Below are 18502 nucleotides of genomic sequence, written 5' to 3' on the forward strand. Positions count from 1 at the left end.
AAACAACCATTACAAAAAGCACTCTCTACAACATTTATTCATCTCATATCATCAAACCTTTTGGAATCATATATTATAAATAAATAACAGTGTTGTAGAGCTAAACACAGCAAATAACTCTATACATTCATTTATATAAATTAAGTAATCTCATATATATATATATATCCAGTATGACTGTACAGTACATGTGAAAATGAAACAAAAATGTTTACATTAAATCTATTTAGCAGTGTAATGTACACTAATGAGCAACTTCCCAGACGCATTACTGGAATCCGTGGCTTCGCGTCTTCACTCCATTCGACGTTTAGGTCACACGTTACTCGGATCTTCCACTGTTCTGGAGCCGATGCTTTGTTTCCTATGTGAGAGACACAGAGACACTGGTTTCAAATACAGCGTTTGAGTCCAGTCAATTTTCTCCTAAACACTTCAAACGTCAGTATAGAGGTCAAAGGTTACAGGTTTCTTCACCTTAGCTCCTCCAGGCAGACTTTATTCCTAAGCCGTACATCTTCAGTGATGGGATAGAGGAGCAGGATCATTAAGCCCGTGACGATGAAGGCCACTGGGGCGGCGCCGATCAGCAGCTTCAGGGTGTACACCACAGGGGGAGGCTGCTTGCAGGCGCCTGTGTCGTATCCTGCAAACCTACAAGCAATGACGGAGAGGTTCTGTTAAAATGCGTGAGAGGAAATGAGCATCAGGCTGGACTGTGCAGCCCTGCAAATGAGCAAACTCGACACCTTTCGTGTGATGAATTATGCATCGCACCAGGGGTTAATGCATTTCGGTGAGGTATCGTGACATGCTAAGTGCAGACGTAGAACATCGCGCAGCGCTTGAGTTAATCATGCATGTGTAACAGTAATGCAGACTTACTCCAGGCAGAGGGTGGACACTCCCAGGGAGATCCCAGAGGCAAATTTGGTGAAGAAGACATAGAAGGAGTAAAAGATGGCTTCGTGGCCTTTACAGTAGGGGTTGGCCAGCCTGAAGTCATCCACCACATCTGGCAGCATCGACCTGGATTGAAGCACAAAAACAGGCGTGCAGAGCTGAATGAGCATGTGTCATTTGTCATAAAAGTTCAACATCACAGTGAGCCATGGTAAAACTTTAAGCTGATACGCGCCGAGACCTCCCTCGTGCTCTTACTTAGGTTATCTCACACGTGCAGTCAGGATGCCAGCGCGCAGCAATCTGAGGTCAGAGCTCTGATATACCAATGGGCCAAAATTACAGAGCTAATAACACGATTAGATGATGAGCAGCGGGCGGGACAGGATAAACAATCAGCCCCTTCCAAAATAAACAGGCCCCCCTCAGGAGGCTGTAATTTAGGTTTTTAAAGGGAGGGGAAAAGAGATGAGTGAGGAGAGGCGAGGGCCTTAGCAACGACTGGAAAACAGATGTAGTGATACCTCTGGCGTTGCCGGGGCTCTGTGATGGTATGGAAGATTTATAGCAGACGGGTCCTGTAATTCTTAAAAATGACATCATTTCATGACCGTGGCATGACCTTGGTGAGCGCTCAGGGCCCTCTGACAGAATGGCTTGACTAATGACATTTTGCATCAAATCAAAGGGGATTAAAATGAACAGCAGAGCGTACATATAGCAGGGTTGAATTTAGGTAAACAATATCAGCGGCTTAGGGGATTTCAGTTTTATTTAATCCTTTATAACAAGGGGCGGGGCAACCAAACTTATATTACTTAGCAGATGGCAGGGACGCTCACGGGACCGTTCACTACAGGGCTTTTAAAATTTTAGCACAAATATTTACACCTAATTTATGTTGACGAGCGTGTTTCATCTGAACTGTTGAGTCTCACCATGGCAGGAGGAGCGATGCAGCCACAGTGAGTCCAGAGGAGACGGCCACAACGTAAGCCACTATGACGTTAGGGATGAACACCAACATCAGTGTGAAGGGCAGGATCCACTGGAGAGACAAACACACATCCATAAAAAACAAACTTTCTTAAAACTGTTTCTTTGGTCAAGACAAACACTTTAAAAGCTCATCCACAAGAAGGCACAAACAAAAAGTCTGATGGTCAAAGCTGAATGTTACAAAAATAAAACCAATTTACTCACAGTGATGCCACAAAAAGCTGCCGTCTTCTTTCCAAATCTCTGCAGAAACCACTGCCACAGTGGAATGCTTATTACTGCGGATACCTGAGCAGACGTGTGCAAAAGCGTAAAGTGACTTAGTCTGTAAGTTAATTTAGAACTTACAAAAGAAACAATACAGGGTGGGCCATTTATATGTTGAGGAGTTTGCCCCCTCACATATACTAATGTGCCATAAACAGGACTTTAATATCACCAACCATTCCCATGTTATTACGGTGTATCCATATAAATGGCCCACCCTGTAGTATTAGGAAAGATGGTCAACATTTAAAATAACATGACAAGTAGTGCTAATACTGGACAAAATAATAATCCTTTACACCAAGTAACGCGAACACTTCAATCCGGCTTTGGAAATGTAAATGACACAGATTTGCACAGATTTTGGATTTTCAACAGTGTTTTCACACATTTTACAGCTTTTCCTCCTAGTGGTCATTCATACTACACCAAAGTAGGTAATAGATATAAAATTCAATTAGGGTTCTGCTGAGGTTTCTTCCTGTTGAAAGGGAGTTTTTTCTTCCCACTGTCGCCCATATGGGTACTGTTTGACTGTTGTTTTCTCTGTATCACTGTCGGTTCTTTACCTACAATTAAAATCTCCTTGAGGCAGCTGCTGTTGTGATTTGGTGCTATGTAAATAAAACTGAATTAAATTGAATTAAATTGTAATTTTACATGTTTATTTTTTTTTTTTACAAATGATGCCTCTTGTGCTGACAGATTTCTTTCATTTACAACAGCAGCATTTCTTCATCATGTACAAGAACGTACTGTTCATTTCTTTTTTTTCTATAATAAGATGTCTCAGGGATTAAATTTGAAGTTAAAAGTTCTTCACATTGATTATGTGGCACATGATGTGAAATGAAGTCAAGCTCCCCACATTACATTGTAGTTAAAATGCACAAGGTGTTACATTTGGTTACGTAAATGTTGCAGATCTTCAGTGCTAAAAGCTGTACTCACCAGGATGGTCAGTACAATATTCTGGAAATGATCCCTCAGGTCGGCTGCATAAGTGCAGAAGAGGACAAAGTTGCTCTGGATCAGCTGCAAAAACCAGAGATGAAACATTCAGATATTCAGTCTTGTCTATTCAGCACTAGCTGTGCACTCTTGCTATGCTGAGCGCCAAATAAAGTGACTGGAGAAGCTGCTGACAGTGTTTTTGCCGGGATTTATTCCCGCTCTGGGGCTTTCGCAGAAGACAGCTGATAATTCCTCTGAGATGAGAGGATATATGAAACACAGAGAACCAGATCTGATGCAAAATTTGACAAGTTTGCAATCATTTAAACAGCGTTAAAGTGAGGTTGAAAAGTGAGCATCCGCGCACATGTGATAAACAAAAAGCAAGAACACCCAATAGCCCTGCGACTCACAACACGCTTAAAAACTATGAGCTTTCAGTAAGTGCTCTTCTACTCTGATCAAATCATCATCGAGTGCCAGCAGTTCTCCCACGCTGTAAGGTCTCCATTTACTGTAAGGCCGAGTGTCATGACTGAGAAGTGCTCTGCCAATAAATTTACCTGAATGGCAACAGTGATGAAGAGGAATGCAGCGGTCAGAGAGAGGTATGGCCCGTGCCTCATCACCAGGACAAAGGCCTGCTGGAAAGAGACCTGCTTCTCGGTCTTCGGGGCGTATGGATCTGAAACACGAGGAATTAGAATAAGCAGTATATCAAATAACACCCAGCAAGGGAAAGCTGATAGATTTGCTCACTGGAACTACTGGAACTGCCCCTGCATTGCAGTGGACTGTGCTTGTCTCAGTTAGAGGTGTCATTTATAATAAAGAGCAGAGAATGAGGGCTAATGTGATCACATCTATGAGACGTAGCCCAGTATATATGTTCTTACATATTCCAGTAACTCTAAGTATTGTGTTATCAATTTCTAGATAGGTTTAGATTAAATTTTGCCTGTATATGTTCGTTTTTTTAAATTTTATTATACTGGTATCATGCAACAAAAGTCCAGTTATGAAGTATGTTGGGTAGAAGACTAATTTGGTCTCAGCAAAACTGGTTTAATCCTGAAACAGTTCCTCAGGGGCCTCACTGAATAACAGTTTTAGGACAAGTTTAATTGATTTTTTATATAAATATTACAAGAGTAAAAATAGTTACTAAATTCTTCTGCTGACCATTGACCAGTCCTGCACATTGATTTAGATGTATTCCAATCCATGTCCATTCCTCTGTGTAGAACCGGTTAAACTTTCAGATGTTTGTGATTTTCTTCACTTAAACTGCTCACTTCAAGTCTTTCCACAACATTTCTGTCGGCTCAAGGTCCAAACTCTACTCAAACTGTTTCAAAGCAATAACCTTCCTTGGCAGAAATGCCTGCTTGCTTAAGGCCATTATTTTGCTTTATGAATCACTTGGATTTGGTTCAGATGTCCAGACGTTTTCTATGATGCCGTTCCGGTGCAGAACATTACTAAAACCCTATTTTTCAGAGGTGGGGTCGACTCTTATGGTTGGAATGAAGTGTTTTCTTTTCTCTTAACATAAAGCTTCTCATTTAAAACCAAAGTGTTCTATCTTGGTCATGTCTGTCTGCAAAACATTGTTCAAGCAGCCTGTCCACGTGAGCGTTGGCAAGCTTCACAAAGGCAAGAGGGTTCTTTTTGTAGGGCAGTGGCTTTTTCCTGCCAAGCACCCACTGTTGCTCACCGTTCTCCTGATGGAGAGTTGATGACAAGTTAACCTGGTGTCCTTTGAGACCTTCCAAACTGTGAGCGATTTTGTCCATTTTTGACACAGTCTTTGAAGATGTTTGCGTAACCTTTGCTTAAAACCTTTGCCATGAAGTGAATGTCAACTATTACAACTGATTAACCTTTTTTTGGTCAATTTCAATACTCATTAACACACAATCACACAGAAATTAAGTCCTCACCGTCTCTCTCTTTGACACCCAGGAACATCACCACAGTGCAGATGACGAATACTCCTCCAATAACGCCGGCAGCTATCGTGTACACCTGCTTCTGCAGAGAGAAAGAAACGTACAGTCATGTCTCCATCTAGCTATCTCGTTTCATGGAGGCGACACAACACAGTCTATTTTGAGACTTTCTGCAATCTTTAATTCATAGTGCCCTAAAAAATTTAACTCTTTCTTTTTAACATGCTATAGATCAATTTTTGGAAACAAACGACACAGAATGTGCCAGTTTTTAGCCTACATGGCTTTTATTTTCTTCAATTCTTTGTCATTCTATCACTCACCAGTGCATGATTTATTGACGTGACGTCTATGGGGAGCCAAACTATCCGTGCACATCTTGCTTTCCAAATACTAGCAGGAACAGGAAGAAACCTCAAGTAGATCCGTATCCCAAAATACAGACATTTAAAGCTGTAAACCAACAGGAACTGCTCTGCCTTAAACAACCTCTGTTTGTTTGCTATTTTTCCATGCGGCTCAGCCCAGCAGTTCATTATTATTTATGCACATCAAACACTCCCTGTTTCTGAGGTCAGACGGAGTTTGCCCAGACGGTGTGCCACCCTCACCAGCAACCATGGAGGAATTTAGTGGGTGGCTGCAGAGGGTTTGGGCTGCCCTGATAGGGTTCACCCAAAATCCATTGAAAAAGAACCATTTGAAGCCCAAATAGCTGCGGTGCAACCCCAAATCCAACACTGGACAGATTGGACTCTAGCTTGTTTCATCTTCACAAAAAAAAGTCTCATGATGGATGCTCAGTTTATTCACAGTTCTGCAAACTGAAACGCGGACATGAATGTGTCCCTTTCCCCTTTTTTTCCAACTTTAATCTAAGCTGCAAATATGACACTAATATATTGAGCACACTGTATCTAAGATGGCTTCAAATGTTCTGGGTGAGGCATAAACAAGCCCAATGACTGGCAGACTGTGGCGACCCCTCAGTGCAATGGGGCAAGATGTGGAGTGTGATGCCAGGGGAAGCACCCCCTTTGTGGTGGTGAGAGGGAAACTAGCTCAGGGTGCGAGGATCAGATATCAAACAGTGGTGTTTCCTTTCACTCCCACGAGGTAAACATAGGAGTAAAAAGGTAAAAGTAAAAGAACCTGTAGACAGTAAATATGGAGCCAATTGGGAACAATCCTCCTTTTCATTCATCACTGCTTTTTTTAGCCTCTAATATTCTCTATAACTGCCTTGAGCACACACACACCACAGCCCCGAGGTAAACTAGAAGTTATTTTCAAACCAACTCTTTGCCCTACTTTTAGCGCACCTGGCTTCCTGGCTTGGCACGGTGATACTTACAGCATATGACAGGTACTCCTTGGAGTGCACCATGCTCTTCACGATCTCTGCCCCGCTGCTGTTGCCAAGGTAACCAGCCGACATGTTGCTGGTAGGGCAGTGTTTCAGAGTGTGAGCGCTGGCCACAATCTGTCCTTGGATGGCAGCACCCACAAGTGTCCCCAGGACCTCCATTGTCATTCCTGCCATCAAATGAGCAAAGATCCAACTCTTGGTTGCAGCACTTCAAACGCTATGCAAATGAAAAGCTAGAGCAAAGATTAATTCAGCACTGCAGGCATTAAGAACTTTGTGCATATTAAAACTTACGGTAGGCAGTGGCTGAGTCTCTCTCCTTCTGGTCCGTGCTCAGGAACATTGTGAGAGCAGAATAAGGCACATGGAAACACTAAAGAGGAGCAGAAAGACGTGGACAGAAATAAATGCAAGTCCTGCATAGCAGATAGGCAAACAGTTGCACAAGTCTCCTGAGGAAAGGAAAAGATAATGAAGGTATTTTATTTTATTTTTAGCATTGCTAGCGGATTATTTCTAGAAGATTGAAGGTTGTAATACTTTGGTCCAGAACAAAATGTGTCTCCGCTGCTACTGAATCAGTTACAATCGAATTTGGGGTCCGATCGTGGTCCCCAGAAGACGAATCATAACAATAATAGTTTCCTACCCTCAGGCACCAACATGAGGTGGACATTTTTTCATAGTATGTGTCAAAATCTAATAGATAGATAGCCATAAAATTAAGCAAGCATGTTAATAGTCCCTACAAATAGTCCCTGCAGAACTGAAGAAGCTTCTCGGATGAGAGGTGAAACGTCTTCAAGCAACTCAAAGAAGTCCAGACGCTTTGCTTTCCAAGCTCCTTAGATCTCTCTCTTAACTTTTCCAATTACCTAAATCTAAAAAGATTGCCTTCATCCTTAAAAATGTTTGCACATTACCATGCTGATATTAGCATTTAAACAAAGAACAATTTACAGGGGCTGAAGAAGTAAACCACTTAAGTGCCATAAAGCTTCCTCAAATAGTCACTTAAGCTGGCTCAAAAAGTCCCTTAAGCCACCTATGTTAAAATGACCAACATTACAGCAGAAATAAATATTGTGGTCTGGTACAAGAAATTATTAATGTGTAAAGCTTATTTCCTACTCCTCTAATATATTTTACTTCTTATTACTCATTATTTAGGTGAGATTTAAGTGAGTCAGTGTAGCTGCTAACTGTATGCTAGCCTTCACCTCAGCTAACTAAGGTTGTTAGCTGAGATCCTCTTGGTCTCTTTTGGAGCAATTTTCTTAAATTATTCTATATTAAATTATGTCAAATTATTTTATTTGGTGCAATTATCTAACAAATAACATGTTGTGACCAAGAAAACAACCCAATTCTGATGAGTGAAAAGCTAGTATTTTTGGCTAACCAGGCTTGTTGGCATTAGCTGATCGTTTAGCATGCCACAGTCTTCTGGCTCCAAAAAAACAAACAAACAAGCAAAACAAAAGAAAAACAAGATTGTTGCAGCCAAAATGATAAATTCAAAGCTTTAAAACAATGGGTGATGTCTCAGTGGCTATGTCCATCATTTTTTGACAGTCCATGTATACAAAAGAAGAATGTAACTCATAGCCCTACTGTACTAAAGTCCAGTCAAACTGTTAAAAACAAAATCTGGCTCATAACCGGGAACACCCTTAATGCCTTTTATCTATATATTCCAGAGAGAATGCTGAAGAAAAATATACACGGTATATAAATATCAACAGCAATTTCTGCAGTTTCCATGCTGGCCAACCTCAGATCTGTTTTCTCCTTTCTCACCACCTCTCCCAGAGAAAAGGCGAGCAAACCAAGTCCTGCTTCACTTTGTAATTTACACAAGGGCTCAGTCAGCACTGTGGCCAAATGAGTATGCATAGCCACAACGAAAATAAATGTGACTCTGTAAGGACTTTTTTCAGCCATCGCTCCTGTACAGCATGTCATTTATGGGGCTTTTACTGGATGCGAACACATTTGGGAATCAAACTTTCCTACACAGAGGTGAATGAAAACTGATTAATTAGATGGAAAGCTATTATTAGTTGATTGCATAAACAAAGGAAATGTTGAATTCTAACCTCTGTTTACAGACTGTGAATGATAACAGCTGCGCTTTCCCAGAAAACTTCACACAAACACACAGGCAGAGACAATGAAGGGCGGCTAAAAGTGGCAACCAGCATTTATCCGGCAAGAGGTTCCTGGCAGGACTGACCGTATACTTATCAAGTAGTTAGAATGACATGCCGTTACAGCTCACCACAGTGTGGCTGCAGTGGGCTACATGCTCTGCAGCACATACTATATGGGGTGCCCCAGAATCAGAACAGAAAGAGGAGGAGGAGGAATGGTTTGGACCATCACAACAAAAGGGAACTTAAATAGCTACACTTCCCCATTTGAGGTAAGGTGTTTAAGCGCTCTGGGTTTTAATCTGCTGCTCATCTCACAAATCAAAGCAGAAATCCTACGAGGGGCTGTCAGAGCCTGCATGAGATGACTGTAATCATTTCCACTTTGAAACCTTGTTATTCCCAGCGTTTTCTGCGTTTTGTCTATACGTTACATAATCTGTCATCTGCAGACTGTGAGCTGCATCAGTCAGAGCTTTTATCTCCCGTTTCAACTTGACATCTCTCTTGTACTGCATGCGCAGTCCCTCCAAGTTATCTGAAGCATCGCACACACATAAATCTGAATTTCTTAAACGCACACAGTTCTGACAGAGCGTGCATACTCACGGTGATGAGGGTTTGGTAGAGGCAGTAGAAGCCGAGGTACCAGATGAACCGGCTGCCACTGAAAGGAGGAACGTACCACAGGTAGAAGTACGAGATCACCAGGAAAGGAGTGCAACCCACCATCCTGTAGAAAACAAATGACAGTATGTCAGATTAAACTAAACATACAGAAGCAAAAATATCAGATTGTTTCTGAAAAGGTTTCATTAAAAAAACACCAACTACTAAAAAGGTGGCAAACTTGGATCTGAATTCAAATCCTCCCTCGTCACCGCTTCAACCTGTCACAGTAAGTGTTACAGCAGCTGTGCTCTGTCATTTTCATAGCGCTGGTAATTTGAGGCCATATTTCTGTCAGATTACAGTCAGTTTAAGCTGAATGCTAAATGATAATGTTGTAAGCATGGCAGGAATCTGCCTTGGGAGGGGAATACCGCAGTATTTCAAATCCTCATGAAAGATCCACATACACAAGCACGCAAATATGTAGTCCACACTCGTGCAAACGCAGCATGAAGCAATTCTGTCGCGTTGTGGTAGTTTTTTTTGGATTTTCTTCTAAAACGCTGTGGGCCATGTATAATACATAAGTAAACAACGGCTATGTATCATTATGGTTAAAGCAAACAGCTGTGTGTTTCAAAATGAAGAGAAATGCTGACAGATGATGGATGATGGACAGCATGACTTGGCTGCAGACATCAGTATGTATCACCAACCCTGCTCCTCTAAACAGTAAATGGAGTTTATCCCGCAGTGCAGACCGGAATAGCTGTAGCACAGCCACACCTGCAGGTGGGGGGAAAAAACGAAACGATTGAATTTAGGTGACTGTCACAAAACCCACGGGGGCTCTGACCTCTGACCTGCTCTTCGCCAGGAAAGAGAAAGTGGGAGAAAGAGGTAGAGAGAGGCTGATTGCAGTCATTTCTGGCATCATCCAGCTTGGCTACCTCACTCTCTTCCTGATTGTTTGCTGTAACAAAGGCGACTGACATCGCTGGTGCTGCAGTATTGACCGCTTGGTCATGGGAGCGATGAAAGGGCCCCGGGGCCGGTGAATGGGACAGTTAGAATGTTCCTGCAAGATGACTATGTCCGGGGAGAGGCAACAAAGGCACGCACACAGACACGCACACACACAAACACTAGCATACTCTCTCACACGTCATGCACGCATGACTACACACCTGTCACACCTGTCCTAATAATTTGCACAGCCTTAATTAAACCAGAGAAGATTGATAAGTAGCTGGCACTTACAATTCTTTCCTCAGTGACTTGTCGGGGACACTTGCGGCATGTTAATTAAAAGATGTGCGACTGGGCAAAGGGGATTTGGAAGAGGTTGTGTAGGTGAGATTACACTTTCTTTGCTGATTTTAGGCTTAGTCATGTTCATATATCCCAGTGGATATATAAGTACATTTACTCAAGTACTGTTGTTGTACTTTCCATGTGCATTTCCTGTTTATGCCGTGTTATATTTCCACTGCCCTCACATATTAAGTATTTTACTTTTAAAACCACTACATTTGTTGTGACTAGTAAAAATCACTGATTGCGGTGAAGGATTTTGCTTGCAGTAATCGCTCAGATTAGCAGGCTGTCGAGGCGCAGGGGTGATCACAGTGGTCGCCTTTAGGGAGGCAACTTGTCTCCAGACAGTTGCAGTCTGAGTCAGATTGTCTGAAATCACTCTCAGACAGCTCAGTGTGGGTTTGCAAATAATCGCTGTTTAATTTATAAGCTCAGATTGATTGCTAGCACACTGCAAACCATATAGGATCTAATCCCAAAGTGATTGCAACTTGACCCCATTCAATCACAAGCTGATAGCAGACTAACTCTGTCTCATTGTTGTTTGATCGCCGTTGTGATGCACCAAAGACGCTTTGAAGACGGCATAGAACTGCACCTCTCCTTCAAAGCACCCATTTCAAAGGCAACGAGATCACAAGCAATAATTTTGTTCATACTGCAGTATCTAACCACCGCTTCCCCTCGTGTGACTGTAGCATTAGCTTTCTTTACATGTGACGACTGTGACAAGTTCTGTAATACAAGGAACCATAAAACTGTTCACCAGCTACACCTGCTTTTGTTTCATGTATTTATCTCTTTGTTTTCATCAAAACCTCCCATCTATGTTTGTCACAGTGCTCCCAAACCCCAGTGAGGGCAGTTTAGTTAGCCGACCTGCGATCTGGTGTCGAGGCTACTAGCGCTGAACCCAACAACGGATGTGAAATATCTTGGCAGCTTAGACAGCAAGGTTTTCTAAATGTGTCCCTGCGAGGACTTTGCTGACCGGTCTGTACAGCGGTCAGCCTGATAGCTGTCACGGCTAATGAAACAAACGCCACCGCAGTCAACAGAAGTTCAGTACTTGTTAAGATTAAAATAAGGGTTTGTAGTACTCAATATGTAGCATTTTGAGTTTTGCGGATGATACTTTTCAGCTCTCAGGTATTTAAAGCTATAACTGTAGGACACTTACTAATAATTGAATATACTTTTATTGTCTGTTTTTGGCTACGTTTACTTAACTAAACAAATTCTAACTGTCACTTAACTCTCACTCTGTCTGTCTCTGATGGAGACAATCTGATAAATCTGCTTTCTCAGGCTTGCCACAGTGATGGTGGTTTGCTGCCTTCACAAATAATAAACAAGGGATGCGTTTTAGGCTAAAAGACTCCATCCTTAAGAACTGAAGGCACAGATACAAATCACTTAATGTCTGGTTGTGGATGTGTCAGCCAGAGGGAAGAGAAAAGCACTTCCTGCCGAATGGACAGAGGGGACTTCCCAAAGAAGGCTTTGCACGCATCTCATCACAATTATGACCAAAAACACACATTAAAAATGCCCATAAACACTACAGGTTCACAGTGGGCACACTCACATATGTGCACACCAACAGCTTCCCAGGGGTAATTGAAGCTGATTTAACATCAGCATCTGTCTGCTACTGAATGTGGCTGGCTGGCCACACTTGACTTGGTCCCCCTCCAGCACTGTCAGCCAGTGTTTAATCTATGGTTTATAATGGAGGAGGCATTAGATTTCCTGCTTGTGTAATTACATCAAGTGTCATGCCAGTGTGTTCAAAAGACATATACTCGAAAAAACACATACACACACGTTTAGCTGCTTATGGGATGATTTTCGAAACTGAGGTGATAGCGTCGTATAATCCACACTTACAGAGTCGCAAAATTCAAATTGCACTCAAAGCCCCCTGAGATGCTGAGGTTGAGCTTGCAGATAAAGCAAAAAGAAATGGGACGTGGGACATTACATAAATGTATTTAAGAGAAAACCAGCGGATGATTTATAAACAAATGCAGATGAACGTCCCTGTTTTTTCTCCTTGTGTGGCGTTCAAAAGTCAAAAAGAGCAGCCCACGTCCTTGAAGTGTACAGACTGTATAGCTAATCAGAGGGAGTGTCTAAAACAACAAATTCAAGCATAACGGCTGTTTATCTAGCACAATCCTCAGGTGACAGACTCGAGTTGGAGAATACTTTTGAAAAACTGGAGCACACGGCTTGTTTTTGTTGTGGTTTTTGCATAAACATTAGCATCATGTGGGGGCCATATTATGTCTGAGAGAGTGGGAGCAAACCTAAGTGAGTCCCAGGGTCTGTCAACAAATTACAGTCCTTTACATAAGACACTGAAACCAAGAATTACATATCCTAGCTTTATAGTTTCGGTAAATAGTTCCATAAACAGTTTAGATTGAATCTTTACAGGAATCTGGAGTAAAGACAATCATTATAGATATTATGATGCAGTCTTATTACTTCCACTTTATGCAGTGTATGCTTTTATTCCAGTTGGGGAACACACATTTATGAATTCACTTAGTATTTGTGTGTTTTATTGGAAGAATCCCCAGTGAATGTCTCTGCCAGTGGTATCAGCTGGCATTTATTAGAATACACAGCCAGTTTTTAAAATTCCATCAAACTGGGAACAAATTATCATTTCAGCTTTCCTGTATTAGTTTATGGAGAGAGAGGAAAGGGTCTCACCAGGGCATGAGTCTTCCAATCCTGGTCCATTTGCTTTTTGTGATGAAGAAACCGACCACAGGATCGGTCACAGCACCCCAGACTTTACCGATGAACAGCACCATGGAGGCCTGGAAGGCGTTAATCTGAGGAGCGCAACAGGGACACGCTGGAACTCACAGGCACACATTTCCATACCAGCTCATTTTTTTTCATCTGTGAAAGTCGCTTCCAGTGCGCTTACCTGAGCAACGTCGAGCAGGTAGATTTGCAGGAAGAATCCTGTGGCGCTGGCAGCCACTTCCTTGGGCGCTCCGCCGATGGCAAAACACAATTTACTGCATAGCGACAACTTCTGGCTCAGGTCGGTCTGGGCAAACAGATGTGAGAAGGGACAAAACACACCAGTATATTTAGATCACAGCAGTAAGTATATATTTATTGCACATACAAGACTAGAATAGTCATAAGCATATTTAAAATTGTTGAATGATGAAACTGTAAGTTCCTTCAGTCAGAAACTCTTCCAGACACACCAACACAAATGAAGGTGTGTCCCTCTCACATTATTTAAGTCATCAGAACAGGCTTGCAACACAAAGAGGTGTCCTTTCCAATTCTCGGTGCTCCAAAAATAACATTTCTTCTATATCTTCCTGTTGCAATGATGCAGTGATTCAGTGTAAAGAAACATCACATATGACATCTGTTTGACTGTGAACTGCACTCCTTCAAATAACCCCACCCCAAACTGCATAATACGGTGATCACATCTCCCTTTATCTTTGCCTCTGTTTGCTCATTCATGACTGTGTGGGAATGTGATACTGTGTAAATACATTTTCAAAAAAAGGATCAGAAGAAGACCCCCTGCCAGCTGTTAGCACTGTGGTCTATGTGTGCAGACACAGAGCCCACAGAGGAGCCGAAGAAACCCACCGAGTCTCCATTTCCTTCCCCGTGCTCTGCTAAAACCATCAGGCATGTGACTCTGCGCATTTGTGTTTAGCAAGGGCGAGCTTTCATCTTCAGACGCGAATACGACGAGACACCGCAGTCTAGGGAGCCCAATATTTACAACTGGCTGTGAACACATATCGACCTTTTTTCCCCTTTCCTCCTTCTGGACGGCACAACCTTTAGTGTCAGACGCACAAACAGCAGAGTCGACACACATCTAGTGGCCAGGCTGGTCCACAGCTACTCCCCTCAGAGCTGCATGAAAGACATAAATCACCAAAGTGGCCTCAACCCCTACTGACACACTGTTATTATCCGCCTCACGTTTTCTCTTCCCCCCATCAAAATATGGAAGGGGTTGGAGAACGACAATTACCAGGAGGGAGGTGTGTAATTATTCAATCTCAAGACAAGCGGGTCAGAGGTAAGTAAAGGCTGCGCGGCGGTTCCGGCTTCAAAACTCTCTCTTCTTCTGCTCTCACTGCAATTACCCCTAATTGGAGAGGGAAAAAAAATCAAAGTCTTTGGTGTCTGGAGAACGCTGTTTAACTGATGATGTGCAGAAAATACTCTCTCTCTGTCTCAAAACACTTTTTCTTTCCCCCCAAAATCTTACACTCCATCTTTCATTACTGACTTCTTATCGTCAAAGAGGATAAACAGGATATCCCTGCTACTGTTTGCTGGATGCCCAAACGTAAAAAACCACATGCACACAAGTCAGCATAGACACACACAAATGAACTGTATATATACAGAAACACTGTCTGAGGAGGGGAAAAAAACACAAAGAAAAAAACATTTAAAAACAGAGTACTTGGAGAGTTCACACAGTGAGCAAAGGGGCAAGGACAGACTAATCTCTAAAGTTAATGAAACTGAGGGAAAATGATTTAGGACTGAGAATAATTAAAGAAGCGAGGGAGGGAAAAACTGAGCTTTGCTATCAAAGAAAAAATGCACACACTCTGTGTTTGCAATGCTTATGTCAAGCTGGTAAAAATAGATCCATGTTGAGTCGCTGAAAGGGTTTTGGACATTTTGGTGCATCAGGTTTACGCCACAGAATCCAGTTATCTGTGTCAACAAGAGCAGCTTTTTGCCCTCCATTCAGCTTATGGATTATAAGCATGAAAGTAAAGTGATGGCAGCAGGCCATTATAAATGTCCACAGTGGGCTTAGTGACATGGCTCAAGGCCCTTGGATTTTATCCAAAATCGAAACATGAACTAGTGCGCAGAAGTGATTTATTCTTTCTCCTGACAATACTGCATATGAATAGATATCATCGCAATGTGACGAGCACTTTTGTGATGGATTGGAAAGTTCTTGGTGTATAATTTCCCATGCTACTACTGAGTGTGCATCTATCATGTCATCTGAGTTTCAAATAGTTTCAAAGAGAATATGTGTTCCATGTGCAACATTCCTTTTGTAGTCCTCATCTTTCAGAGAGAATGGAATGCAAGAGTCTACGCTGTAAAACACCTTTAATCCTTCCTTTGTTTTAAAGGTAGTTCAACTTGAAATGTATAGATTAATAGATTCAAGAGACGATGGAAAGTTGGCGCTTGATGTTGTTGTTAAGTGTGTATAGTTGAAGACGGTTACAGAGCTGATGTTTTCATACGCTGCACTTTTCCGTCACATCTGAAACATCATGTTAGGATCCGGTGTTAGGAGCACACTAGCTTCACGTGAAGGCAACTAATTCGTCAGTTCTGTTTCTATCGCACATAATTTGCATTTATTGATTTGAACTTTTCAGATAGTGTAATAACTTCCCCGTCTTTTTTGTCCATTTTTCTTTAATGTGCAATTTAAAATGTGCAAAAAAAAGCAGTTCATCCAACTATTGTAACAGAAAATCAGACTATAACGCTTTTATACTTGTATGTATTGAGCTTAACAGCTTTTGTAGCATTTTAGCTAGTCCAGTAAATGTACATTTGATTTATTTAATTTCAATTCTTTGTCTAAGATGAGTTTGTTTAAATCCCATTTATAACGCTAAAAAGTGAATCGTGTTTTATGTTCACATCACTGTTCTGCTGCCTGAAGAGTAATCCACTTCACAACCATTTGATTGAAGCAAACGTGTAAAATTTCAACTGTCAAGTCAAATTCAATGAAACAAAATGCATCGCATATTTGATAGTTTGGCAGAGATGAAATAGTTGCAGAACTGGTTCAATTGCCGTTCCCCGAACACCCTGAGCTAATGTAACGAAACAAAGAATAGATGACTAACTATTATGGTATTGCATTGAGATGACACCACGAACTGTAGTATCTGTCTTTACAAAGGAACAATACTCCATGTAAGGAATTGGTTGTCTGTCTTTCATTCCCTTGCCTGTGGGTCATGTTCTTGTGAGGACCTATAATCTTCTCATGATTGAAGTGCAAGCACATTCCCATGCACACAAAAAAAAGCTTTGCATACCTCTCACCAACTCATCACACACATTGTGCAACATCTATAAGGTTAAATGAAACAACAACAGCAAAAAATTACACATAAGGCAACGAATTTTCTAATCACAGCAAATTTGCCCTCTAGTCACTGTTTAGTCCTATAATAGCTGTGATAATGACTGCCTCTTTCACTGCAAGTCACCACTGATATCAGACAAAAGAAGCTAATCATCAAGCCGATCTTGCCATCATCAGTGGAAACAGTCTTTCTCACATGAAAAATAATCAGCTTCCGGACAGTGAATGTGTTATCTGAGGGATCATAGGTCACAGGAAAACAATGGAGGTGATTAATCCCAAACAGATAAGCAAATAAACAAATCTATTTCCCAACTCTATCCAATCAAGTTATTCAGACTCATTCTGAGCCTTAAAGACACCAACTGAGATTGAAAGTCTCAGCAAGCCTTAATTGTCCAAACAAAGGTTACAGCTATGAGAGTTAAAATTAACACACACACACGCAAGACTGCACAATAGAAAAAAATCACCAACAAACAAATGATGAGAGAAGATCTTACCTGCTGAGAGGTTTTGGGAAACAAAGGTTCATTGGGCTTTCCTTCAGAGCCTTGCACGCCCCTCTCTCCCTTGGCCATGGCTGAAAGACTGTGTGTGAGGCGACAGCCGTACCTCTGTGTGTGTGACGGGGTGCTGTTGTTGAAGTGAGTGTGGCTGTGACTCCTTGTGTGAGCGAGGGCGCGAGGAGCCTGCTGCCAGTGAGTGGTGTGTGTCAGAGGCTGAAACTGGATGTGGCTCTGACTTCGGGTGTGTGTGTGGTGAGTGACAGCTCCAGAGGCAGGGAGCTCCTCCTGCTCCTCTGCTCTAACAACCCTGCTGCTTTCTGCAGCCATTCACATGCTGTGGTGCTCTGGAATGAGGCCAAGAGGAAAGACCAAAGTCAGACAGGTTGTGTCACACACACATTTTTTAAAGGCACTTTCTCTGTCAGCACAAGGGCAGAAGAAAGAGTTCGTATGCTTGCGCACAGACAAATGCAAGGGCAGGAGAGTTCACTAAATAATACCACTCTCTTTCCCTCTCACACACACGCACATATCCACACACACAAAAAAACACACTCCCTGTCTTGAGATCAAAATAAAACTAGAATGTAATTCATGGCACCACCGTGATCTGCAGAATTTGACATGTTTGCACAGCTGGCTTTGAGAAACGGCACAAACGGGAGCGCAAATGCGACGATGTCCCGTGCAGGAGGAGCAGCCTCCTGTGTAGTCTGCCCTCACGTTACTATTACTGTAAGTGCATCCATCAACAACCAGTCTGCATACCTACATGAACACCAGAGCCCATTAAAAAAAATAATAATAGAAGCATTAACCAGATATCAACTCACCCCGTGATGATGGGAAATAGCCGGTGCCGCTCAGTTAGCAGGTTAGTTTTGAGCTGTCAGTGAGGTGATCTGCAAGTCACTCAGTCAGTCTGTCGGGCAGGAGAGGAGACTGCGGAGGATGGAGACGGGGTGCGCGTCTCCACTCCTGCGTTCAGTACGGTGACGCGCTGCGCCCTACAGCGGCCGCACCGGTGTTTCACATGGGAGATAGTGGCATCATTTTACAATCAAGCCACTATCACTCACTATCGTCTCCTTTAAGCTCGGGTCAAAATCACCAACCTTTGAATTCCTATATTATCTATATTTATCATTTATGTATAAAATAAAAATATTTTTATCAGTCTTTCTTAGCTCCTGTGTTACTGTCTGGTTAGTTATCTGACGGTCTATCACATATAGGAATCTTTTATCAGTCCATTATCGGTGCTTCACACTGAGAGTGTTCCAGTCATTGCAATCCACGAATCCCAT

At 42.1% G+C, this 18502-nt stretch overlaps 1 protein-coding gene across 1 annotated transcript; it reads right to left on the minus strand.

The window, feature by feature from the left end:
• Window positions 1-19: 19 nt before the first annotated feature.
• On the minus strand, window positions 20-18193 carry mfsd2b (MFSD2 lysolipid transporter B, sphingolipid). The gene is made up of 15 exons (XM_084952835.1): window positions 18029-18193; window positions 17190-17539; window positions 13474-13599; window positions 13251-13375; window positions 9207-9330; window positions 6739-6817; window positions 6430-6611; window positions 5067-5157; window positions 3687-3808; window positions 3121-3204; window positions 2107-2190; window positions 1842-1951; window positions 886-1029; window positions 478-654; window positions 20-364 (listed from the first exon to the last, which is right to left on the minus strand). The coding sequence occupies exons 2-15, from the start codon at window positions 17520-17522 to the stop codon at window positions 316-318; spliced, it is 1830 nt and encodes a 609-aa protein (XP_084808961.1). The 5' UTR covers window positions 17523-17539; window positions 18029-18193; the 3' UTR covers window positions 20-315.
• Window positions 18194-18502: the final 309 nt, after the last annotated feature.

This window comes from Perissodus microlepis, chromosome 15 (assembly GCF_051167445.1).
Source record: "Perissodus microlepis isolate ML-2025 ecotype Zambia chromosome 15, ASM5116744v1, whole genome shotgun sequence".
NCBI lineage: Eukaryota > Metazoa > Chordata > Actinopteri > Cichliformes > Cichlidae > Perissodus > Perissodus microlepis.